This window comes from Streptopelia decaocto (genome assembly GCF_964273445.1).
Source record: "Streptopelia decaocto genome assembly, chromosome: 1".
Taxonomy (NCBI): domain Eukaryota; kingdom Metazoa; phylum Chordata; class Aves; order Columbiformes; family Columbidae; genus Streptopelia; species Streptopelia decaocto.
The window spans coordinates 59,162,791-59,189,374 of NC_138663.1; the positions used below are offsets into that span (position 1 = coordinate 59,162,791).

The following is a 26,584-nucleotide window of genomic DNA, read 5'->3' on the forward strand; positions in this document are numbered from 1 at the left end:
CCAGGTGTTTAGCAAGCTATAGTTTTACAGGTGATAATGAACACAGGAACAGGGGATAAGCACAGGATGCTAAGTGTTGGTGTATTCGTGCCTTAACAGTTACATTCAAGCTCACATAGTTTCCACAATTATGACATATTGGGCAGTACTACTACATTTGCTATGTGTTTCACTTCATTTTGTGTCATCAACAAACCAAAACAAAAACATGTTTCCAGGAAAAGGTTATTTAGCCAGGCTGACAGTCATCTAGACTTTTCCTGACATCTTCAGCTATTTCTTCCTCCTCCTCCTCCTCCTCATTTGTAGTGTTTAATGTACTTTGCCTTTGGAGAAGCAGAAGCATTAAGGATAGATCCCCATGGGATAGATGTTGTTCACTCTTTTCAGCAAGATGCCAGACAAGGAATAACTAATAAAGTTGATGGCAAAATGAACCATGTGACAAAATTTACTTATTTCCCTTATGTCTCATTTTGCTTTCCCTAATACTTTTTTCCTCTTCTTTTTCCTTTTTACTGACATTTCCTCTGTTTCTGTTCTCCAACACTCTGTTGCCTCCATTAGCTGTAAATGATAGTAACATCTAACAGTAAAAACGTGACCAGCTTTAACTTGGCAGACACCAGACACTGCAGACAATTGTGGTGCTTTCGTTTACCAGCACAAGACAAGTTTGGTTCTGTGTCCTGAAATCTGGTCAATAATTTACCCCATCACTTCCACCTCCTGAAACTGGCCCAGAGATTCCTGTAAGAGGGTAGGACACATACTTAGCCAAGGCATATTCAGGTAAACTTAGTGGTTTTTGCCTGTGCAAAAACTTGGATCAGGCAAAACTGTCAAACACTTAAAGCTAAATCTACAGGAATTGCTCAGTGCAACATTTGTGCAGTGCTGACCACAATATTTTACCAACCCAGAGGTTGGTAGGTGTTACCGCAGCAAAAATTACCTGATGCTGCTGTGTCTGGCTCTCCAGAAGAGTGAAAACTCAATATCTTTACTCAAAGCAAGCTCGCTACTTTAGCAATTTGACAACAACTTTTGAGCTTGTAGTTTTATTTAGTATATCAAACCCAGTAGTACAGTTTATTTGGGACATACCAATTCAAAGCTGCAGTACATGGGCTGAAAAGCATATGGAAACCACCATAAAACTGTTCTATGGTATGGTTACAAAGCTGGGAAACTTTCACTTGCAGGTCTATTAATAAATGAGCCAATTGTATAATTCAGTTTAACATCAGCTAAGTAAATTAAACTTGAAAACCTCATTGCTTTCTGTTCCCTCATGTATTTTTGTGTGAAAAATGGAGGAAATTGCAGATGATCCGAAAGACTCAAAGGGGAGAATGTCTGACCTACCTAAACATTTCAGAAACATGACACAGTAGGCAGGTAGTGAGCCAGTACGCTAGCAAGGGGCAAGGAAAATAACGGGAGCAGCCTTTTCAGAATCAAAAATTCTAGGATTCTCTTGCAAACACTGCTGAATGAGCATTAGCATGCACACTGTATTCCAGCAGGGCTCAATATCCCTGGAGTTTAGGGATTTACCAACCTTTACGACCAAGGAAGCTTGAAAGTATTTGGCAGAAGACTGTTTACAGTATTTGCATGTTTTCTGTTGGGAACAGTATCGTTGGCATGTTCTAATTAACTCTGACTTCTCAGCTACTACGTTATTTGCTTCTCTGGAAAAGACTCTTAACAGACTCTACTGCAAAACAAACACTGTTCTAAATTTGGGACTGGTAACCCCTACCTCCTATTTTATTTTAGTTAAATAGTTATTTGTTATCCTGTTTGAAGTATGTTGAAGTTGTATGGGTGAATAATGGAAAAGAATAAAATACCTCTGTGACATTTCACTATTATTTTAATAATTTTCTCTTGATCTGTAGACATCCCCTTTATTCACTTTTCTTGAACTTCTGAAAAACAGTCCTTTAGTGATACAAATAGTTACAAAGAAGAAATAATTCAAAAGTAAATGCCTTCATTTATATTTGCCCATCTCATTATTTGCACTGGAATTTTCTGCAAGTTTCTTCAAGGCAGAACACTGAATACTTGCAGCAACCTATTCTAAATCAGCTCACAGGTGTGGGGTTTTTGAAATCTAAAATTTAAATTATCAGATTTCAAAAAGAAATATGGATAAAATAATCCAAATATCTTTATGTGTATCACAGTATCACAGTATGTTTGGGATTGGAAGGGACCTCAAAAGATCATCTAGTCCAATCCCCCTGCAGGAGCAGGAACACCTAGGTGAGGTCGCACAGGAACATGTCCAGGCGGGTTTTGAATGTCTCCAGAGAAGGAGACTCCACCACTTCCCTGGGCAGCCTGTTCCAGTGCTCTGTCACCCTCACTGAGAAGAAGTTTCTTCTCAAATTTAAGTGGAACCTCTTGTGTTCCAGCTTGATCCCATTACCCCTTGTCCTATCATTGTTTGCCACCGAGAAGAGCCTGGCTCCATCCCCATGGCACTCACCCTTTATATATTTATAAACATTAATAAGGTCCCCCCTTAGTCTCCTCTTCTCCAAACTAAAGAGACCCAGCTCCCTCAGCCTTTCTTCATAAGGGAGGTGCTCCACTCCCTTAATCATCTTGGTTGCCCTACGCTGGACCCTCTCCAGCAGTTCCCTGTCCTTCTTGAACTGAGGGGCCCAGAACTGGACACAATATTCCAGATGTGGTCTCACCAGGGCGGAGTAGAGGGGAAGGAGGACCTCTCTCGATCTACTAACCACCCCCCTTCTAATACACCCCAGGATGCCATTGGCCTTCCTGGCCACAAGGGCACAGTGCTGGCTCATGGTCATCCTGTTGTCCACCAGGACCCCCAGGTCCCTTTTCCCTACACTGCTCTCTAATATGTAATCTCCCAACCTATACTGGAACCTGGGGTTGTTCCTGCCCAGGTGCAGGACTCTACACTTGCCCTTGTTAAATTTCATTAGGTTATTTCACAGAATTACAGAATTTCATGGAGTGAAATTTACTGAATTAATTATTCTTTGCTGTTTGTTCAATTAGATCTCCCAAGAGACTGACGGAAGCAGAAAAAATAATTTTGCTAACATCTTGCTAAAAACCCCACATTTTTTGCCAACAATCTGATCTTTTCATCCAAGAAACTATGACAAGTACTTTGAGGTGAACTAAAGGCCTTTCTTTAACAGACTTAAAACAAGCTAAGGGGCATGGGTTTTCAGACAAACATGAGCCCAGTCTTCTCTGTAACAGAGCTCTGTTCTGCCAGATACAAGGAACCCCCTGAAAGATGCTTGATTACTTACAACGTTAAGAAAGCTAAATCAGAATAAAAGTCTAAATTAAGAGAAAAGTCAACAAAAGTCTAAGAGATAACCTATACAAAGGGATGTCAGAAGCATAAGTGACATCACAGAACATGCAGTCTAAAATACTGCTGTAAACTATAGCGAACAGCACTTGTTCATTTTTCATAGCACAGTAAACTAACAAACTTTCCTCTCCCCATCTTCTCTTTCTTCCTAATTACTCTTCCTTTTCCCCCCTCACTTAATTTGCAAGGGATTTTGGGAAATGAATCAAACCACAAACTCACCCTTTTGTTGTCTTCTACATTAAATTACAGAGATCTGATTCAGTAAAACAGTAAATGTGGGCTTCACAAGACACTGAAACAAATGTGAGTCTTGAAAAAAATTCTTAGTACTAGTTTTCTTTATGTAATAAATATAACAATGATGACAAACCACAAATCACCAGCTGGCAAGGTGGCAAACAAATATGCCAAGTAGATCTTCTAAACTCTATCAGAGGTTTCCTATGTTCAACCAAATCCCATAAGAGTAAGACATTTGTTGAGAAATGCTGTACAGGATACTAATGAGCAGATTAAACACATACAGTGAAAGTATATTTTGAACTGTATAAGATGTCCAAGTTGTCTATTCTCTTCAGCTGAAAAAGGTATAAGAAAAAACACTAACAGGGTTTCTTGATTTTTTAAAAAAGGCATCTTACCATTGCAGTGTAGCTGGAGTTGAATGTGGTTTTGATGCTCTATTATTTTCTTTCTCCTCATCTGTTAAGAAACAAAAATTACTATGTAATTTCAGTGAGAATTGCTCAGGCATTTATGAATTGCTAAGGAATTATCTAATTTTTAAAAAGTTCTAAAGTGCCAAGGCTTTCTCAAAATATATTGACTCAATTGTGGGAATGTAAATAATGATGTTCTCTAAGTTAGCATCTGTAGATACTGCTTAAGGCAATAAACCTTGCAAACATCACTGATAGCAGGAGCAGGGTGGAGCATAGGGATAATGACATTGGAAAGGATAAATTTATTTGAAAAAGAAGTGCAAGTCTTAGACCTCTAGCAGCATGTCAGAACATAAAAACCCTTTCACCTGCTTTAAGGGAACAGTTGCCTTACCCAAGTTTTATATTAGATGAGGCATTATACATAATTCATCCACGGTTGTGATCCTAACATACAATATGAACTGGAAGTTTATAAATTTAAAAGATTAATTATGAACAAGAAAAACTGAAATTAAAAACATTCTATAATATACTTTCTTCCCTTTCAGATATTTTTTATGATAGTATTCCTCATTAACTGTTTCCAAGGTAATTCTCTGATTTGACAACTTTCCAATAATTAAAATAAAAGATGAATAAAGAAGATAATAAAAATAAAACTCCTAAAATATTGGATTATTCCTAGTTCACATTAGCTCTTTTGAAACAATTTTAACATATGTACTGAATAATTCCTATTAAATTGTGATTTGTGAAGGATATAAAACATTCATAGGTGAAAGATGGAGTGAAGCACAATCAGCATCTCCAGAAGGGTATTCTCTGGGACACATTGTTTTATCGAACGCGGTTTGATATTTTAACAACTTTGTCCCTGATTAAAGCATTAGGTGTAGAAGGCTTTGATACCTAAAAAACCCAAGGTAAACCACTGCGCCTGTACACCTTGCTTGAAGTTCCATTTCTTCATACAATTAACTTTAAGAAGTTATTTAAGTGAGCCTTTCGGATGCTGAATCCTAAGGGAGCTGCGCTATCACCTCTGAGCCTCAGACCCCATTGGGAGGCCCTTTGTGCAGTCCTAAGAGCCGACATGCACAAACAAAACCCCACTTTGGAAAACATTATCTTCAGCCCTCACGCCACAATATTTCTTCTGTTACATACAGGGCAAGCTGTTTTTACTGAACACCCTTTAGCCTGTGAAGCCGGTCCCCCAAATGTCAGGAAAATCCAGATTCACAGTTACCCGCAGACACTGCCAGCAGCCCCTCTTCTGCATCTGCATGACAATGGCCCTCTAATTATTGGACCGCACACTCCGGCCCTGCCTTTCAGGGGCCCACTTTTATCCAGTGCATAGCACCAACATACACATTTCAAATCACTTTTAAATTGTGTTTTTCACTTGTTTTTCCTAAACAAACGGTCGGCACGCAACAAACCTTCGGCACACGGGGCCTGAATGCTGAGTGGCCATGGCTGTTGCAGGCCGATGGCGCTTGACAACAGGACAAGCGCCTTCTCCATAGCGGGAGGCAGAGCCGTGCAGCACGGATTCAAACCACTGGGTGGATTAAATAGTCAGAGCCCCCTTCTCTCACAACAATGACTGTTTTTCCCTTCTTACCCTTGACAGCACAGGCACCCTAAGAAGAGTTCACATGGCTTCAGCCTTCCCTGAGAAGGAGCTTGGGGAGAAGGGGGAAGACATGTCTGCCCCTGAGTTTCACTGTTTATCCAGGTAACAGGGGACAAAAGAGCCTGGCTTGGAGGTGTGAGAGCACCTGCTGGGAAGGCAAATGAGCCATAGGAGTTGGACTCAATGATCCTTGTGGGTCCCTTCCAACTCAGGACATTCTACGATTACATGATTCTATGGTATGGAAGGTCCCACAGTTGCCATGGAGAGGCAAAAGGCAGGTTGCCTGACCAGAGCCCGGTCCAGTCCTGCATCCTGCTGTGTCTCCCCAGCCAGGGAAAGAATAGACAGCAGGGCTGGGAGGGACACACAGGAGTTATGGCATCTCCTCATGCTTGGGGCAGGGAGACTGCTGCAGCTCCCTTCACCTACAGGCAGCCCTGTGGGTGCCCAAGAGGCAGAGACCTCCCAGCCTTTCCCAAATTAAAAGTGAAAGAGAGATAGTCATGAACAATTCATCTCAGCAGAGTGTTGTGGGAGGCGAAATACTGACTGGCAGGGGGCCTTTCCCCTCCTTAAGAAAATTATGGCTGACTGTCATGGGGGTACACAAGTTGTACCAACTTGACATGAGCCAGCAATGTGCACTTGCAGCCCAGAAGGTAAATCATATCTTGGGCTGTATCAAAAGCAGCATGGCCAGCAGGTCGAGGGAGGTGATTCTGCCCCTCTGCTCCGCTCCAGTGAGACCCCACCTGGAGTCCTGTGTCCAGCTCTGGAGGCCTCAGCACAGGAGGGACATGGACCTGTTGGAGAGGGGCCAGAGGAGGCCACAGAAATGATCAGAGGGCTGGAACAGCTCTGCTGTGAGGACAGGCTGAGAGAGCTGGGGTTGTTCAGCCTGGAGAAGAGAAATGTCCGGGGAGACCTTATTGTGGCCTTTCAGTACTTGAAGGGGGCAGACTTTGTATAAGGGCATGTTACGACAGGACAAGGGGTAATGGTTTTAAACTAAAGGAGGGGAGATTCAGGCCAGACCTGAGGAAGACATGTTTTACACTGAGGGTGGTGAAACACTGGCCCAGGTTGCCCAGAGAGGTGGTAGATGCCCCATCCCTGGAGACATTCAAGGCCGGGCTGGACAGGGCTCTGAGCAACCTGATCTAGTTGAAGATGTCCCTGCTCATTGCAGGGGGTTGGGCTAGATGACCTTTGAAGGTCCCTTCCAACCTGAACTATTCTGTGATTCTAACAGAGACCCATTTCACAGGGCAGGGCAGAGCCTTTCTACAGACTGAAGAGATTCCTTGCTGTTGCAGGGAAGGAGACATTGCAGCGAGGTACAACCACCAAAGCTGCTGCCTTTAGGTATCAGCAGCATGTGAGGGCCCCAGACATCCTCCTGTCCCCCACTGTCTTCTTGTTCAAATTAAGGTTATTAAGGTCATCCATTTTCTTAATTAGTATTTTCTACGTCAGTGCCAAAGCCTATCACCCACTGGTTAGTTTCAGCCTCACTGGAAATTGCTAGCCTGTTTCCCCAAAAATAAAACCTACCCCAAAAATAAGCCCTAACATGATTTTTCAAGATTTTTGAGGATGCTCAAAATATAAGCCCTACTCTAAAAATAAGCCCTAGTTACAGTTCATTTTTTAAAAAGTCAATTTAGATAGTGTCCAGGCAGCTATACATGTAAAAAAGTAAGCAAAAATTTTATAAGACCCTGCCTTATTTTGGGGGAAACAGGGTAAGGAGATGCAAATTGGAAAGGCTGAAAGCCACTGATCTAAATAACCCCTCCTCTAACTAAGGTTCAGAAATCTTAAACCTCTGCCTGTGAAACCAAGAGGTACTACTCCACCCTCTCTGGAATAAACACTTTTACCTTTCTTGATTTAAGGGGGGTAGTATTTAAAGGTGTGTTATTAGTTAGCACAGGTGAAAGCCATCTAGACTTAGTTTTCCCCTGGATATGGCCACTCTATCAGACATCAAGCCACTATCTAAATTATACAGTATTAGAGTCTCTACATCCCTTTCATCCCTCCCCCAGCTGTTTTTCACTCACATTAAGAGTGAGTAACTGTGAGCAGGTGCTTTACCTAACCTGCCCTCAGACACACTACAAGCCAGCCATACTCAGCTCCTCTCATTTAAGGATTTGTTTTAGCAACACAAACAACAAGATCATAAACTGCAATTTAAATATCCCTCCTCAGGTATGTCTGCTTCCTGGGGTACCTTCTTCAAGACTCTTCAGCATCATGTAACTGTCCCTTAAAACCAAGAAGGAGAATGACAGACTTTGAATTTATTTTTAAAAATCCTTTAAGCACCATTTTCCTTCAAAATATTACCCATTGAACAATTGGATTTTCAACAAAACATTTTTTCAAACAGTTAGCAGGTCTCCCCCAAAAATCAATTTTCTATACAAGAGAACATAATTTTTTTTTTTTCCAATGGACCAGCTGTCAGCCAAAATGTTTCTCATTTTCACCAGGTGTTTGCTAAAATATTTATTTTCAGAAAACTTTGACCTTTTTGGTTAAATAGATGGAAAGAATTAGATGTAGCATAGGAATGGGGGGGACCAATAAATACAAACTTTCAGTATTACATATACAAGCACTTTATTCTACCTTGTGTAGTTTAACAACGCAATTTCATCAGGTAACTGACTAGCAGAAAATAATAAATAACCACATTCCTTATATTTTAGCTGGCAGCAGCACATTCAGTAACTTCCCTAATGAGCTCAGAATGTTTTTTGTAACTCTTGACTCAGATCTGATCCCAGATCTGTTTGCACAGCACAAAATAAATGAGGAATGCTGTTTTCCCATACTTTTTGGCCTGTCATTTTATCAGTCCCCATCAGAACAATGCTGTAGATTAAAATTAACCCATACCTTTTAAGATTCAATACTTTTAAAATCCAACATATTTTGTAAAGAAAGAAAATAAAGACACTGAGAAGAAGCCTTGCTTCAAAGCATCACCAAGGAATAGAGTTGAAAATTCTTCCATAACAAATGCAAAAGGACTTGAAGTCACGAGGATAAACCCTGCTCCTGATGCACAGCTGCAGGTGGAGAAAACCACTTGCCAGGTAGGAGCAGATCTCACTCCACCATCAGCAGGAGGACTACCAGCATTCCAAAGAAAGGTATCTTCAAGGTACTTGGTTAGGTGGGAAACCTGGTATTTATCCCAAGCTGAAAGCAGGTAATAACTTAGTTGCAAGTAAAACTCTCAGCATGGAAGAGGCCTTTAAAGAAATTCAAAACTGGGATCATCAATGTGCTAGAAAAAACAGTATTTATTGGGTCACAGAGAATCTTTTTCTTCCCAAACTCCATTGAAGCTGCTTTGCTAGCAGCTGCATCTTTCTCCTTTCAAAACTCTATTACAAAGCCACTGTAATAGAGCTCTGTTTGTAACTTCTTCACGTTTGTGGCTCTCCCTGAACTCTCAGTAGTATCCTCTAAATTCTGCTGTCTGCCTTTAGGTCCAGCTCAAAGGAATTCTTGCTTCTTGGAGCAAGACATGGAGACAATAGGAGCTACGCTCGGCACCTCTTTAAGCACGCTGCCTTAAACACAGTAAGCAGAACAAACCCAAGTGAAGACTCTGTATTAGTACACCTTTTTCTAAAATGTTGATGTTACTCTGCCTGTCAGAACTAAAGTGGAGTTAAAGCTCTGCTTTCCACTGTGAATAGAGGGTTCTGTACTTCCCAATGCTGCCTGCATGTGTGTCAAAACCATTAAGGACATAACATTATTAGTAGTTTTATATGGATAAATTCCTTCCCTTAGTCCAGGTAATTCCACGCCTTTCAGAGGAATAGCCTCTTCCTCTGCAGCCCCTGCAGTCTAGGTTCTGACTGTCCTCAAAAGTGATTTTCCCTTAGCTAAAATTAAGCAATAGTGAGAAGCTTCCCTGTTTCTTACTTACATGCAGCCATAAATAAGATAGAGGCTCATTAGGATGTACTCCATGCTTTTAAAATATAGAAACATGGGAGCATAGTTCCAATTGAGTAGGTACAATTAAAAAAGAATGAATTTTCTCCAAGGAAAATTTCAACACAATCAAGTAGCTCTTTTTTAAACTACTTTTTTTTTTTTTTTTAATTGAAGAATAAGAGGCTTAGTTAAAAAAACAAACCACCATTGCACTATTGGATAAATCTTCCATTTCATTTTCCAGTTTGAACACAGATTTTGAACACTGCTTTTGAAGTGCAAAAATCAGTCTGAATTAGCCCAAATCTTTTATTTTATCTCACAGGAACTATTTACACCTTCACACTTCTAAATATACAGGAAAATTTGGACAAGCAACCCTTCCAGTTCATCATGTACTGTCATGACTCCTTTCTTACAGAACTCAAGTTGAAACTTTAATAATCCTTGAACTGTGTTCTTCCAGATCCCTATTTCAATTTGGAGAATCTGGCTTAATGCGCAATACACAGAAAATGTTGTGAGTTTGAGTTTTTTAATTATTAGATATGAAGCTGTACCATTCCCTTTTCCTGTGAATCTTTTAAATAACATGTGGAGTGTGGAAGTGGTGGAAGGAAAAAAATGTTTTAAAAAATCGAAAGTGAAATAATATTTAAGAATTTTTATATTAGAGTATAAAAGTTGTGTTTTGTGAGAGGTCATATGAGGTTCCAAGAGGGTAAGAAGTGCCCCAAGAAGCAGTGAGACCATGGGAATCCACATCTCTGAGTCACTGCTTCCCTTCAAATGTAATGCAGGCTCAAGAGGCCTGGAGGTATCTGGACAAGAACAGAAGATTGCAAAGGACCCCTACATCCTGAAGTATGGTTCTGTAGCATACTCCAAGTATAGGAAAGGAGACCAGCAAAACTATTACTCTTGTCCTAAGAACCTATTAACTCTAAAAACATCCAGGAAGAAACAGTCACAAGACCAAGCATGGTACCGAGTAAGAACATCATCAGTTCACAGTGCAAATTCTCATAGTTGGCACTAGCTGCAAGGCCAAAAAAACCCCCAACAACACACAAAAACAACCTACATACACACAAAAAAACACAACAACAAAAAAAACACCCCACAACCCGACACCGAAGCCACATTTTCTCTGGTAGAGTCCAGCCAACAGCTACTTAATGTATTTAGAGACAGACACTAAGCAGTCAAGAGAAAGAAGGATAATGCCTTCTTTTGGCTGCAGATGAAAACTGGAGCTCCACTGACAACAGCAATTTGACCACCGTTCTGAGGAATACAAGTAGGGTTACGTGGGTCTTTCAAAACTTTTTGCCTCCTGCTGTTGGCAAATGTATGACAGAGGCTGGATAAAGAGTGACATGATGGCTTTTGAAATTTCTTAATTGGTGTATGAGCACTGTTAGAGAAATGTTAGAAAACTCAAGAGCTGGAAAGGAACACATAATACAATAATTTCTAAGATGAAACTTCTGGTTTGTTCCGGATTTCGCAGATTATTGGTCTTCTTGCTGCTGGGCAAGTGACTTCTTCCTCATTCCTACTCCTTCATCTTCACCCTTTCCCCTCATCCCCAAAGCCAAGGATGACTTTTCAGGTGGATTAGTTCTCTTATCTGCACTGCAAAAATGCTGCTATCAGTGCAAAGGAAGCATCTGGGAGTACTGACTATTAAGAAGGAAGCCAGACGAAATCAACTCTCATTCCCATTTCCATTATATAGTGTGACAATATCTTCTGCACACAAATTGTGGCAGAAAATTTATATATTTATTTTATCAGCTCTACGTTTACTGCCTTTCATTATCACCGCTTGTCCCTTAATTCCAGCACCAGAAAACAGAATGAATAGCCATCTGATCTTCTCAGCGCCGTTGTCTGAATTATCTGCTCTTGCTAACACACAGAGGTCCACTTCTTACTGTCCCTGGGTATGTGGCAGATTTCTCATGCTCGCTTTCTGACTGAAAACTACAGCTAGTTTGCTACAACCTGTTTAGGGTGACAGATCTAAAACAGAACATAGAAGGAGATTTATAATTGTGACATTATAACCTGTTTTACTACAGTTAGTGGTGCTAAATCATTACCTTGACAATACTGTCTTGAACTGTGAGTCTAAGGAAAAGCTCACTAAAGTCAACAGGGTTGAATAGAGTCTGAAGTCACAGGTCATTCGTTACAGATTCTTTCCATCACTTTCTCAGTAGCATCAGAGTGAAATGAATTTTGTCGAGCCTCACACATTCTCATAAAAAATCAAATTAGCAAGCAGATGCTTTCCGTGTTTTAATAAAACACACTACAGTTTTATTTTTAAAGAAAAAGTAATTTCTAATCCCTTAATTCTTAAAAACAACAAAAAACCCAAACCTGTCCAAGTTGTATTATCTGTCTTTAAGGATTCTTATTCAGTGTCCTTAGCTTGGGAGTCACCAATAAACACCATGTTTCTAACACCTCCTTTCTCCTTCTAGAAGAGATATTGTCTCAAAAGAGATCCCCAGACAAACAAAGAGTAAGGCCCAAATACAGCAAATTCCATGATCCATTAAAACATCATGATGCAAGGTATGTAATTTTACTATAACATCAAACTAAAGTAGTTCTCTTAAAATAGAAAATTTTTAAAAAAGAAAAAAGTGAAAGGGACATTCAGCCATTAAGAAGTGATTAAAAATGCATTTTTTAAATTATGTGCTTGAATATTATAAAAATGTGAGACTTTATGAATTAAAGAATTCAGTCTGCATTAATATCTTGTAACATGAACTAACATGAAATACAGAGAGGAAAACTAACACAAAGAGTGTTCTGTTTCAGGCAAATGAAGTAGAACGGAAATTGCATAAACAGGGAAAACTAAATGGTAAACTTAAAATTGTCTTACAATTTTAAAAATAAACATTTAGATTATTTTAAGGTATTTTTTGACCTTTTAAATTACCTGCTCCTATTAAAAATCAAGATAGAAGATATGAGGAAAAAAAAAAAAGATATTTTAAAATCAGCTAGATTTATAATTGTTCTCACTCCATGACCAAAAAAGAATCAATATCATTATTTAATATGTGATTTTTTTAATGTGATGATTGTTTAATTCTTAAAATAAATGCTTGGTATGTATGAATTGATATAGTAGTACTGAAAACCAGCACAATTTTTCCTGTATTTCAACCACATGGTGTTCACCAGTGAAAAGCAAAACAGATGGTTTTTACTCATGAGCTAATACTAATAGCATATTTTAGAGGTCAGTCAACCTTTAGTCAGTGATATACAAATTCTTCTGGTTGCTTTAACTAATAGATAGTAATACTTCCTTTGAAATAGTGCATAATAGCAAATATTCCAGAAAAAAAATAGTGAAACCATTGGATGTGTCAAGCAAGTTGACTCTTCAAACCACAGAGTACTAAAAATATTACCAAGATGTAGCAACATATAGAAGAAAATTAGCACTTGGCCATGTTCACACTGATTTTAAATGAATGACAAGTTACTTACTTTCATCGTTAGAAACATTCCCCAGAGAGGTGTGACTGGAATAACGTTTGTTTTCACTTTCATTAAGACATCGTTCAATCCAACTCTCTGCAAAAGAACAAAGATGCTCTTTTTTGTGTGTGTTTGTATAAAAAAATAAACATCCAACATATAAAACTAAACAAAGTGCCGTTTTTCAACAGATGGTGTTCTGGAGCATTTCTGTTAAAACATGTTCAGTCTGAGGTTATTTAGCAAGAAAATAATTTCTTTCTTTCAAACTTTGCTGTTGCTTTTTAGTTTCATTTTTTTGTTTGTTTTCAAACAAGAGACTGAAACACTTCCATGTACATAACAAACCTCCTCAGGATATTCTCTCCTGCTCACATGATGCATTGAAAAAAATAATCATCTATATGGGCAACTGAAACACATAAAGTGCATTGATTGTTAAGTCTTAGTCTGGCAAAGACTTATGTACTCGAGTGTTCCTTCTGGCTGTGAAAGAACTCTTCATGTGTGTAAAATCAATCATTCATGTGAATTTTTGTTACAACAGGGCTCAAACTGCACTCTCTGAAGTCCAGTCCTACAAAACCCCGCTCACCCTGGTTGAGTCCCAGGCCCCACCGAGATCTTTTCCACCCTGTTACGAGTCCAATGCAGTGAGTCAGCAGCTGCTGCGCTACTCAGACCTTTGTTGCTCCACGGTGCGTACTCAACCACTACTGTCTTCCCTCTTTCCCATTCCCAATTTATTCCCACCACTCAGTACAGCATTACATTGATTGGACCCTGCTGTTCTTCTCTCTGAAAGCTATAACATACATCCCCTGATGACTTTAGAGGATGCACCAGGATCAGCAGAATTTACTGTTACAGGTCTTCAGGGCAAAAGTTGCACCTTCCTTTGTGTTTCCTTGGTCAAAGTATGAAATATGAGTCCCTGAGTTTGCCTGGAGTCCCTGCATATTACTACAGTAAACTGACTTCCCTTGGAAGATTATTTTTCAAGGGCACACACGTGGGCAGAAATGAACTTATGCTGTGGTCAAAGCAAGAAAAAGAAGGGTAGGTGGGAAGGGTGCAAGGTAACCCCACAAGTTACGACAGGAAAAAAACCCACTGAGTGAAGAGGTGCACAAGAAATAAGGGGAAACCGGCCTTGCTGTCAGCAAACTGCCAGGGCCAGGAACACCTTCAAAGACAGGGAAATGGCTGCAGATTCCTTTCCATAAGCCACCCCCCAAGACACACGGGGGTCCCAGCACAGCGCAGGCAGCAGCCTGCCAGCCAGGAGAAAGCCCATCGCAGCAGCAGGTGTGAAGGGACAGCAGAAGCCCAGTGTATTGACAAAGCTGCCCATCTGCTTTATAGAACGTAAAAGTTGGTATGACTTCAACACTAGACACCAAGAAATGAGCATATGAATAGTCATGGTCAAGCACATCCCGCAGAAAAAAAATATGGTTTTTAAACTCACAGCATTGCACAGACTTGTGTATATTCCTCTGTACATACACTCTGCACGGTCACACATACAAAATGGCAATGACATCTGTGTAGGACTTCAGGAAGGTCTGCTGAGAGCCCTTCAGAGCTGGTTGCCAGGCCCTGTCACGAGACCCCGGGTACTGTTGCTTTGTGCACTTCTGTTTTTCAGGTAGTGTAAGAGATCTTGTGGCAGCTCCAGGCCATTCCCTTCTCTCTGCCTATTTGCCTGTGGTAAACAACACGCTGCAGTGCCGCCTTCACCATTAAGAGCATGTCTCTGTGTGCATCTTCCTCATTCACCATCAAACTCCTCTGTGCCCCACAGCCACGCTGCCTGTTCCCTATAGCCTGCTCCTTTGAGGTACTTCTCTGAAAATCAGCAAAAATAACTCTTTCTGTCAACTGATTTCTCAGGATGTTTATTCACCCATCAAATTCAACACAGCCTTGTATAAATATCACTTTTAAGGTTGCTGATACTGCAGTTTAAAACTTGCCAGCGAGGCCAGCGCTAATCAGCTCCTGTTCAGTTACCAACCCACAGGCCTGCGGCGACTCAAACTTTGAGGCTTTCCCTTCTCATGCTGCTCAGCTGCATCGGGTGGGGGTGTATCACCTCCTTGTCTAAAGGCCAACACTACGAGATGGCTGCTTCATGCCAGATTCCTTTTGCTTCCCTAAAACTGAGCTAATAGCATCTTTCCTCTCCCGTTTTAGCACCACGAGCTGAGGCACAGGAGCTTGGATCCTCACCGATCACTCTGAGGTGAACAGAAACCTGCTGCTGAGGACAGCACCAGAGAGAGGTGCAAGAAGTCTTGAGAAAGATTACCCTGCCTCCTCCTCCTCCTTTCAGCACACAGCCATGGCTGTATGTAATTCCCTTGGCTCAGAGCCCAGCCACAGGGAGTAAAAGCAAAGGCGGCTGCCATTAGCGCCAAGGAGAGACCGATGCCCAGCTCTGCCCTTTCTTTTCCTCCCGGCACCAAGAGCTGGGAAGCTGGGACGCATCCTCTTCCCTCGGCAGCAGGGAACTGGCAGCAGCCATCTTTACTCATGTTCTCTAAGTAGCAGGAAAAGAAAAACAACTTTTTAAGCGTCACTCAGTAACAATTTTCCCCATCCTTCTTCATGCACTGTCTCTGAGAAGTGCGCATATACCTCTTTTTCACTGGTAAAGCAGGCAGTTCACGCTGCAAGATATAAAGTCTATGGAGTAGGGCGCAGTTACTGTTTAATTATGTATTGCAACTCCTTTGGTCCTGAATCACGCCGGTTCAGCTCGCTGCAGCCTGAGTCTGGCTTTGTCTTTGTGGCCCTGCATTTAAATAGCTGATAGAAATTCTTCAAGCCTGAAAAGATGCATGACCTGTCTGGCAGCAAAGAATGAAGAAAACTAACTCTTTTGAGCAAAAATGTCAGGGAGTTTATGGCAAATTTGTCAAATTATTTGTCAAATGCCAAAATGCGACAAAACTAACTAGCTGTTTAAAGGCTGTATTATCTCATAAACTGAGTGATTTAAGTATAAATAAATAATCTAAAAAATGAATAAATATTCTAATAAATACCTTCATTTACTAAGTAGATTTTTTTACTGTTTGTATAAAGAAAAAAGTTTTTACAAGCCTTTTAACTCCCAATATTAATAATAATGCCTTCAACTATTAAAAGAAAAGAAAATACAATGAAATTTGAAAAAAAGAAAATACAACCACAGTTCTGCTGAAATTTTGCCCGTCAGGACCCTGCAGATCTCTTTGCTCTCTAGGACTCCCTCACACCCTGAGCCCCAACGTACTGTACCCCCAGCTGAACCAGCACAGTGGCTTGAGCAAGGATCAGCACTAGCCAAAAAACATCCAGGCAAAATAAATATATTGATTAATTAATATCTAGTAGTAAAATGTTGGGTAATCACATGCTGATAATTCTGTACTGTGACACAGTATGGAAACTATTAGAATCTTATTAGCAAAGAATGCAACTACGGTGTATTTAATGGTGTTTTGAATATGCACCCTTAAATACTCTATCAACTAATTTTGCAAAGGTCAAAAGTGAATTATAATGAAGCACACAACTATGTCCTTCAGCTTAACGATTTTTGTTATATAATTTTGTATACCACTGAATACAAATACATGGTATCTTCTGCAGTATTCTAACATGAGGGAAAGGAGATAGTTACTAAAATGATGATCATTTTTCCAGTGTCAGCTTTCTGACAGAACAACTGATTATGAAACAAACGAAAACCACAAATTGTTCCCAACAAAGTGCTGAAAAATGGATTTAAAAGAACTATGGAACTACTTCTGGCCATCATTTTGCCTCTTCTCTTGATCCTAATCTTGCTAAGACTGACACAGGCACCAAACCTCAAGCATGACAGTATTCCTCTTCCACTAAATGTGCCCACCACATTTTCAACAAGGGAAGTTCAAAATAAACTTGTTTTCAAAATCTGGCAGACCAGAGGCTTGTGTGGCTTTCCCTTGTCCCCAGCAAGGCTCTTCCCTTCACACTGACAAGTATATTTTTATTTGTATGGTGCTTCAAACACTGAGCTGGGAAGGTAGGCCTGGGACTCCCCAGAACAGAGGCAAACCACATGACAACTGCTCAGGGTAGGAGCTTTCATGACCCATCAGAAAATAGAAGCATGAAATGTGGTTTTAAATATACCTTTGCCAAATTATTTTGACACCTTGTCTCCTTCTCCTGGAAGACACTTTTGAAAGGCTTCTCCTTACAGAGCACCAATTGAGGTGAGAGGACACAGCAGCGGTGCCTGTGTACTGCCAGGACATTTAACAAGATAATTACTCCCTCTTGTTTGTATAATGGTTATTGGCTTAGCATATTTGCAGCCCAGAAAAGAAAGCATTCATTGCTCCCACATGTACACAGCCATAGCGAGGGCAGTATGTGAGCCACCTGGGCTCCGCGCTGCAGAGAGGAAGAGGAGGTGGGTCTGATCACAGCTGGCACAGGCTTCTGCAGCTGCTGTCCCGCCAGGAGGGTTAAGAGCTGCTGCAGGATCAGCACAACCTGTAATCACAGCCTCTGCCAGCCTTTGAGAGCCACCATGTCCTGCTCGGCACCCAAGCAGAATGGCAAAAGCAGCTGGAGGGGCTGTGCCCACACAGCTGGGAGGCGAGCACACCCAGAGCCACTGACTGCAGCCCTGGGACACCTGTGTGTGTCCTGAAGGAAGATTAAGAGATTTTACTGGCAGAATGAAATGCTGTGGTCACCTAATCTTAGGGGCATTTTTGCCTCACCTCATTACTGTGGTGCTGACTGCACTGGTTTTCCCCAGTTATGCCATATCCTCTGATCTGGATGTGGTTATATCACTGGCATAACTGCGAATTGCTATTTTTTTTACTGAAATAGTATGAGATGAGAATCCTCATGTTCTAGAAACACAGCCAAGGTTTGTGGTTATCATAGTATCAGAGTCTGCACAATCACCATGCGCTTATTTCGCCACAGCCTTGGCAGTTGCACAGAAATCCCTCTCATACACCTTCAGCTCTAGATTGGTTCCCATGCTCCAAATTTTAAAGCAGTTTGCTAACAAGCGTGACAATTTACCAAATGCTCTATACAGAAGTTTGCTTGTTACTGGAACAGAGCTACCTCTGGAATAAGAATCAGAGATTTGCCGGGACCCAAACTACACCCTGAGTGATGTACTAACTTGGATGGTGCAGCTGCAATAGTCCAACTCCTTACTCATAGCTGCTCTTGTAATTCTTTCCTCATTTTCTCAAGGAAGATGTAGAAAAACATAGAAAGTAACTGTGAGCAAAGGCACATAAAATGTAGATATGCAAATATAAATGGACCACCAAATTTTAGTGGATTTACAGGAGGACCTGATGGAAAAAAGCATATTCAGAAGTGACGACGGACTTAATTTTACAGTTCCTGTGACAGAGGAGGAACTCCTGTCGTGCATATGGAGTCCTAGCACCCCTCTGAGTTGTTTGTTTGACGTTCTCAGAGGGAAGAGTAACTCATCTCTTCCTGCAGCAATCTCTTTGCCAAGTGCCTCAGTACTGAGCTGGCCAGCAATACTGCCTAGCTGCTTGTCTGATCTGTTAGGACAAGAGACAGTGGTTGCAAGCAGCCAATTTAGCAAGTTAAAGCACTACCTCAAAAGCTCAGGAGGCTGACTAAATATCGTGGAACCTCCAGTTTCCAGATTGCTAGCCCATGGCACTAATCAGAAAATGTATCTACCACAGTTTGGTTTTTTTTTTTCAGTGAAGTTGATGGCGTGATATTCTACATCTTTTTTGGGAAAACCATCACTGCCCTGACAGCTTCTTCTGTTGTCTGGCTTAGGATAAATGCTGAGGTCTGCATGATCATTGGGTTTTTTCTCTGCAGAACATGCTGCAAGACATGCCACCACCCAACAAGTGCTCTGTTCACGTTGTCTGTATTGCACCAGAGCTGTGGACAGAGAGCTTCTAACCTCTACAGCTGTTAAATTCATAACCTCTGAACAGTCTGTCTGCTTTGACTATCCCTTCGTGCACTGCAAACCTGATTTCTAGCTGCCATATGAATTGAAGCAAAAAATTAGCCAGTACATCTAATATTTTCTCTGGTGCAATGAAAAACTAAACATTATAACACTTCAGTGTCTTGGTTCAATTAGTTATATCAACACAGAAGGCAAAACACTAGTTCAAACAATCCTTTAAAGGCAAAAGAGACCATCATTTTCTTTCAGGTGTAATGTGATTAGGAGATAAACCCGAAGTCTGACCCTTAAACTATTAAAAGCATGCTCTAGCACTTGCTGCACATCACACCTGCTCTGACAAGAAGCAGATGATTCATGTTCTGAATCTCCCACACACTTTGCAGCACAGCACTGCTGGTTATATCTGCATCCACCACCTGAGAAGTGTGATACTGCTGGAGTGCTGCGGCAGCTGGTTACAGCAGCACAATCAAAGCTTTTCAAGAACCACACTGTTTGAAAGGAAATAACCAAAAAAATCACCTTTTCTATAAAACCTCAATCTGCCTTAAAACCAAAACCTGAGAAATATCTCCTAGCCTGGCCCCTGCACAATGTTATGAACAACTGTGTGCCTGTAACATGACAAGGCTTGGCAGGCACTGGCTCCCATAGAGTGCATTAAACTTACTGAAATCCACTAAAATCAAGCAGAACAAGCTATTAGGTACAGCTAATCACACACACGGGGAATTTCTAAGAATTAGGCTTTCATAGGTTATGGGATCTCCCTCCTCCCCACTGTCAAATGAAAGGTTTGTGAGACTATATTGGGGCTGACATGCAACTGTTGTTCCCTCCAATTACTCCATCACATAGACACTCCTCAGTCACAAAACAGCTCCTTTGACCATCGAAGTAGACCTGACACACAGATCCTGGTTTTTCTCCTCACTACCTCATTCATTGCCATCGGCTGGCAAGGCATGTACCCTTCAGTCAGTGCATCTGAGCTGTCAGGAGCATCTTCAGACTCCACAGGAAATCATGCTAGTGTCCTCCTTGGTCCTGCATAGCCATCTTCCATTTTTCCAAGAGACCTGCTCCTCAGGGATGGCAGTGACACATGGCCTTGGTGCAGATGGTAGAGCCGCTACCCTGACAAGCTGCCAGATACCTTGGTGCTTTGTTTGCTAATCTAACTTTTTATTTCGTTTCCAACAGGGCAAAATGTCGGGCACTCTTGTTGCAGTCCTTTCTTTTGTTCTCTCTTCTTGGCATAGAGTTCTCTTGGAAGTATTTCAGGGTTAATGGACATTAGTACAGGGCATTTACTAGATGTTGGCAGGAATGTTTTCGTCCTTTTTCTTTGACTGGTGATTCTGATGAAGCATTGTGAAATTCACCATGATATCAAAAGAATGCAAAGATTGACCTCCTTGAATCTGTGAGAGCTCTTTTGTTTTGTTTGGCCAGGTCTTTGCCCCTAGTACTGATTTTATGTTAACCTATTTTATAAGGAATATTTTAAAATTGGCATGATATGTTTAAACTGGTACAAAAAAAAAAAAAAAAAAAAGAAGAAAAAAGAAAAAGCACCATAGTTCATCATATTTTAACTCTCCTAGAATACTTGGGTAGGAAATCTGGAATTTATGAGATGTTGCTTTCTTGTTACTCTGTGTACCATGCTGAAGTTCATCTAAATGTCGTACTTTCATTGAAGTTCTCTGTCAACAATATTCCTCATTAAGAAGCTGCAGCCCAAATGTAGATCAAGCACACTCACGAACCCTAGAATATAAGATTCCTCTGCATATTGATCCTGGCATCTAGGGCAGTCTCCAACCTGGAACAGACAGGACTTCAAGGTCCTAGCCATTCCCTTCTCTGGAATCGCATATCATATTGCGATTGCATTTCCAACTGAGTATGCATGTCAACTGGGAGTAGCCCTTTCCCTCTCCCAGTCACACACAGATGCTATCTATCCTTTTATTTGAAAAGTAAGTTTCACCAGAACAGTATATAGCCACTTGTTTTTTGCCACATCAAGGCCATTCCTCATTTCATGGGAAGAGAAACTCACCTGGCCCAGTTTCAGTACAGTGACATTTCCTCACTCTCACCTAGGATCATTTAAACTAGTGACACCAGTATCTGACCAATTCACCTCTCCAAGGGCACTTAACTTACATGGTTGTGCAACATACAGCCAACCTTTCCATCAGCAAGACAATCATATCACATGCTTTCCAAGCACCACCTCTGCATATAGCAAAGCGTACTACAACATGATGTCTTATAGATCCTCAGTCCTTCAAGATCTGCTGCATGAAGCAATATAAATGTTATTGTTGTCTCAGATTTAGCAGCAATGTGTCCTTCCAAGAAAAGGCAAACATGGCCTTTGATTATTGCCAGTCCTATTCTCCCCCAGAATAAAGGCCAGTCTCTTGGTGCCCTTTTTGCCCCAGATTTCATTAACTTCTTATTCAACAGAATTAATGTGAGGCACACTGGAGAGCTCATAGGAGGAGGGCCTTCGTTTTGTGGGTACCTATCACAACATCTTATACTCCTACCCTACGGCAGTCCCTGCTCACGAGCTCTTGGGTAAAACATTCCTGGGTGCTCAACAGTGTGGATGAGAAGACATGGGGCCCTCAAATCCTTAATTCAGCTCCACTTCACCAGTGCACAAGGCTGGAGTAATTTGGCTGAACAGGCTGTGGGGCGCAGAAAGGAGAGAGAAGAGGAAGAAGGCTGGTTGTTGGAAAGGAGGTTAAAAAGGAAAAAGGAAAGGTCGTGGTCAAAAATAATGTATAGAAGCAAAGAGTAACTACAGAGAGGACAGTTTTTTTAAAAATTCAGAAGAAAATAGGTTAGCTCCTGAATTAAGAAGACTACAGTAAATATTTCTAATCAGAAACAGCATCGAGTCAGGCAGACTGAAAGAACAAGAGAAAAAGAGAGACATACAGACACACGTGCAAAGAAAACTCAGGTGTCAGAAGGTAATCACTGCAGCAGGAAAGACAATCACTTGACTGAAGAAGAGCGTGAATCAAAGGAAAGACATGCTGTATTTGCTCAAATGTGGCCACTTTTCCTCACTTTATGCACATCTATTCCAAACCTAGCACTTGCTCACTACTGTCAAAGGATGCAGCCATTACATTACTCACAACCATTTTTGTGAACAAATATGGCACTAACTAGACAGAAACAGATTTCTTTCAGCTCTCAAAACACACCCAGAGAATATCTGCATACCAAAACTAGCAGAGAATACATCAATAAATCATCATAGCATACTCCCACAAAGGCTGGTACCTCTCAGAACTTATTTGTGTATATAGAGCAAGCTTTTCATGCTACTAAGTTTACAGCCTAAATATGCTTGTTGCGAAGTCTTCACTCAGTCCTGCTGTGCATAGACTTACAGATTCATAAACCTTGTATGAATTTAGTCCCTTTGCACTGTCTCTTCCCATCACTTAGAAAGTACTATGAAACTAGACCGGTGCTTTTAAAACTAGGAGCCTGGCTTTTCTGAGGAGCCCCCAGTCTCCTCTGAACAATATGCAAAGCAAACTCAGGGAGGGAACATGAGAAAAAAGAGAAGTCTTCTTTCCTCCTTTTATTTTTTTGCCTAAGACTTACCAAAACAAGAGTCTGGTATTGAATATTCAGCACTGAACACTGACTGCTCAATAGACAGTCTGTTTGCAGAGCTCAAAGTGGAAATGACCCAGCAAGGAGGAGAGGTGAACACGCTGCTCCATCCATGTGATTAAACCGGTCTCTAAATGCAGCCCTCCTCATCTCATTCCAATGGAGGACATTCACTGTCCCTACCTCAATTCATTTAAAAAAAATTAAAATATTTGCATTAGAGGGAGCCCCACATTAGTATTGTCCCCATGATTCTGTGTTTAAGAGAGGAATGCGAGCACCAACGTTGGGAAACCTGTGGCAGCCAGTCACTCCAACCAGCAAGATCTGTTCTTGCCACTACTTGGGATAAAGGATGGACAGGCCACAGTTTGCAGAGAAGCAGAGTGTCCTGCTGGGTGTCCTGCTCTCAGCCTGCACAAGGCACGGGGTAAATCTCACCTGGGGGCTGCCTTGCTCTGCCATGGACCTTAGAGATCTCTTAAGCGCTCCTCCTTCATGTTAGTGCCGTATGGTGTAACACAGTGAGCACCCAGGAGACCCAGCTGAGCCACAGGCTGGTGTGCAAACACAGCACACCACTAGCAAATGTGCTATTTGCACACAGCCTCTCATAAGGCCAGATTTTCCTTGATAACTAAAATATAACCCATTTCCACCCTTGACTCTGAGAGGCCCAGAAGAAGCAGGCTTTTACAGACTCGAAGCACGCATTGCAGACCTGTCATGCTCAGCATGAGAATTCCTGGTCTGGCTCTCCTACCACGTCTGTCCCCAGTGGGATCTCCATCTCACACACAGCACTGGGCATGGCCCCTCTCCAGCATGTCAACCAGCAAATCACTGACCCTCTGCTCAGCCAGGTCTGGCATGCAGAGACCTGGAGCTGCAGGGCTGTGCTGAGGGGTGGCTGAGGAGATGCAGAGAAAGCCATTCCCTCTACCCAGCGCATAAGCAAATGTACCTGGGGAACATACATAATTGGAACAGGCACACCTCGTGACAGAACAGCATGCTACTGCCATGCCCTGACACGTAGCACTTGTGGAGCGGGACTCCACTGCCACATTTGCTTGCACCACCTTTTTTACATCATCCATCATGTCACTATCACCTTAAGGACCAGGCAGGAATTTCTGTTTCCCTGTGTTGCTCAAGTTTTGTAGGGAGTAGAGGGACAGGAATGATTTTACTTTTCTCTAAGTGTTGAAGATAGCAACAGCTAAGAGCAGGGTGCCTGCAAGCTACGTTGCAGAACCTAACAGCATTAAATACTCATTTCCTTAACTAGGACCTTCTGCCACATGCTCTGGGTTAAACCAAATATCAGATGAGATGAGAACCACACAAGTCAGATTGTTGAAGATTCCACTCTCCCCCAGCTTTGAAGGACAGGATTGAATCTACTTCCTACGATTATCCACAAATTTTATTCAATAAGTGACCTGTTTCTGCAAGATTTTAGAATATTAGCAAAACACACAGCCTTTCCTGCTAGTCCTCTGACACACGGTAGCTTTCAGGCATTTGCAGCAGGTTGCACCTTCCTTACAGGGTGCTGGAAAGTACTATGCATTGTGGAAAGGATATTTTGTGGGACCTTTTGAATGAGGTATGTATTGCTGACACCATGGAGGACCTAGCTCTGGAACACAGGTGGTTCCCCCCAGCACTGGCTGACATCTCATGAGACCCCACTGATGAATCAGGCTCCCCCTTCATGCTGCCCCTTCCTCAGCTGCAGCTGAGGTAGATCTGCACTTCTGAGGTCATTTAGCAAGTAATAGGGTTCCAGGAAAAAAAAAATAGTAGTACATTAACCCTCCTACCGTTGCATTTGTATCTGTATTTAGGCCTACATTTGGCTTTTTTCACTGCTTTTAAATTCCCCTTGCCACTGCGTTTCTGGTATGGTATTGCTTTAGAAATCTAGCACAGCCACATCTGAATTAATAGATATATACAAGGGCAGAAAGCTCATGCGCAGTACAGGGAAAAAAACGGTAATCACACTGTTTTGTTGACTTAGGGGTCTCATTTGCAAACTTACATTTGCATGCAAGACATTTCTCATATAACAAGTTCTATCTGACTTAACGTGAGTATCTGTGGGTCTTACGCCAAGTAACTAAACCAGTAAAAACGGCTGCATTGAAGAAAACAGGATAGCCTGATAGTATTATTCTAAGCAGTGAAAGTTTAAAAAGAGAAGAAAGGAAAGGTGAGAAACAACAAGTAGTTCTATTCCTAGTGACAGTGTTCTTAAAAAAATAATAAAAATAAAAAAGCACAATAATTTCTAACACGCTAAACTTGCAGTCCTTACTTCCACGCAAATCTCCCTTTTTCTAGATACAATCTCAGCAAGCAAATCAAAACCCCTAGAGAAAAGGATTTTGTGTTTCTAAGTGTTTGAGCCTGTGCCATGGGGTTCATGAGCACACAAAGCTCCAGCAGGGAGTTTCTTCAGAGCGACAACCGCAGCATCAGACTATGGCAAGCCTAGAAAACCAATGAAACCCCAGCATATGTCCCCAGCCTGCTGCTCTGAAATTAATACCTCTGATTCCCAGAGTTGTAAGTTTCAGGAAATCACTCATTCAGAGAATGTTCCAGCTATCTAAAAATGTATTATTTCCCACCACCATAATATTTGGGATCCTGCACAAAAAATGCTCAGGATAAGCTGGTAATTTATTGTAAAGCCATCACTCATAGCTGTGAATTGACTCCTTGGTTCCTGTAACAAATTCCATCTTCGAGAAATCAAGTTCACTTACCTATAATTGAAAATCAAGCGGTTAACTGTAGCTGAAGTGAAACAAATGAGACGGTGCTGAGCCCTGTGTTTCAGTTTTGAAGCAATTTAAGCTGCAAACAAGCTTTTTTTTTTCCTTACTGGATGCGGTGAGAGACAAGGCTCTTATTTAAGCCTCTCTACTTTTCCTGATTTCAAGTTTATCAGAAAGAGAAGATTGGGCCGAAAATATTTAACTGAAGACTTACATACAGAGAATGAAACCACAGCTCTTGCAGCAAACCAGAAAGACTCAACCACTAACTTCAAGCACCATTTTTAACACAGGCTAGTATTTTATGTTTAATAAACTGCTCTTGTGGCAGATCTCCTGGGAGAAAATAAATGCAAATGAAGACAGGCCAAGACTGCTAGTTATGCATGTAAAATAGCTGCAATTAAGTTATTAACCATTCCCATTGCTGAGAGGGATGATGACAAGTTAACCCCGGGCACCTGCCCTCTCAGGGACACACACAAGAACTTCAACAGGTGTCTCTCTGAAGAGCAGACATGCCAGGATCAGGACCCATCTCTAACCTCAAACTGTATTGCAGTTTTAAATACTTACAGAAACTCTTCAACATGTGTAATTGTATAAGACACGAAAGATGTGTGTAAACATGTTTTTACTACAGACATCATAAAAAACCTACACAGGCCTCCAGTGGCTTAATCATCACCACATACTCTTCCTTCCTACACTTATCTATAGGCTCGCTCAGCCATCAAATATCCTTTATGCTATCCATCTTCCTAACTAGAATGTTAGTGATCAAATCCCCTCGGCCGCCGGGGCGCTGGGCTCCAGGGGGGTCGGATCGTACAGGGTATTCATTTTCAGACACAATGAAACAAATAGAAAATCCAACACAGATGCAGGGAAACAGACAAGTGGGTGAACTCAGAAAATTCGCAAACCTCAGTGCTCATGGAATTGTGAGCTAATTATTTGGACTCA

General features: G+C 41.4%; 1 protein-coding gene across 1 annotated transcript in view; it reads right to left on the bottom strand.

Moving 5' to 3' along the window:
• The window catches only part of RFX4 (regulatory factor X4), a gene marked incomplete at both ends in the record, with an annotated part of 93,278 nt that overhangs the window by 61,052 nt on the left and 5,642 nt on the right, over window positions 1–26,584 (bottom strand). The window contains 2 exons of the mRNA XM_082057627.1: window positions 4,027–4,087; window positions 13,190–13,276. Of these exons, the coding sequence (XP_081913753.1) occupies window positions 4,027–4,087; window positions 13,190–13,276 (148 nt within the window). The remainder of the gene's footprint in view (window positions 1–4,026; window positions 4,088–13,189; window positions 13,277–26,584) is intronic.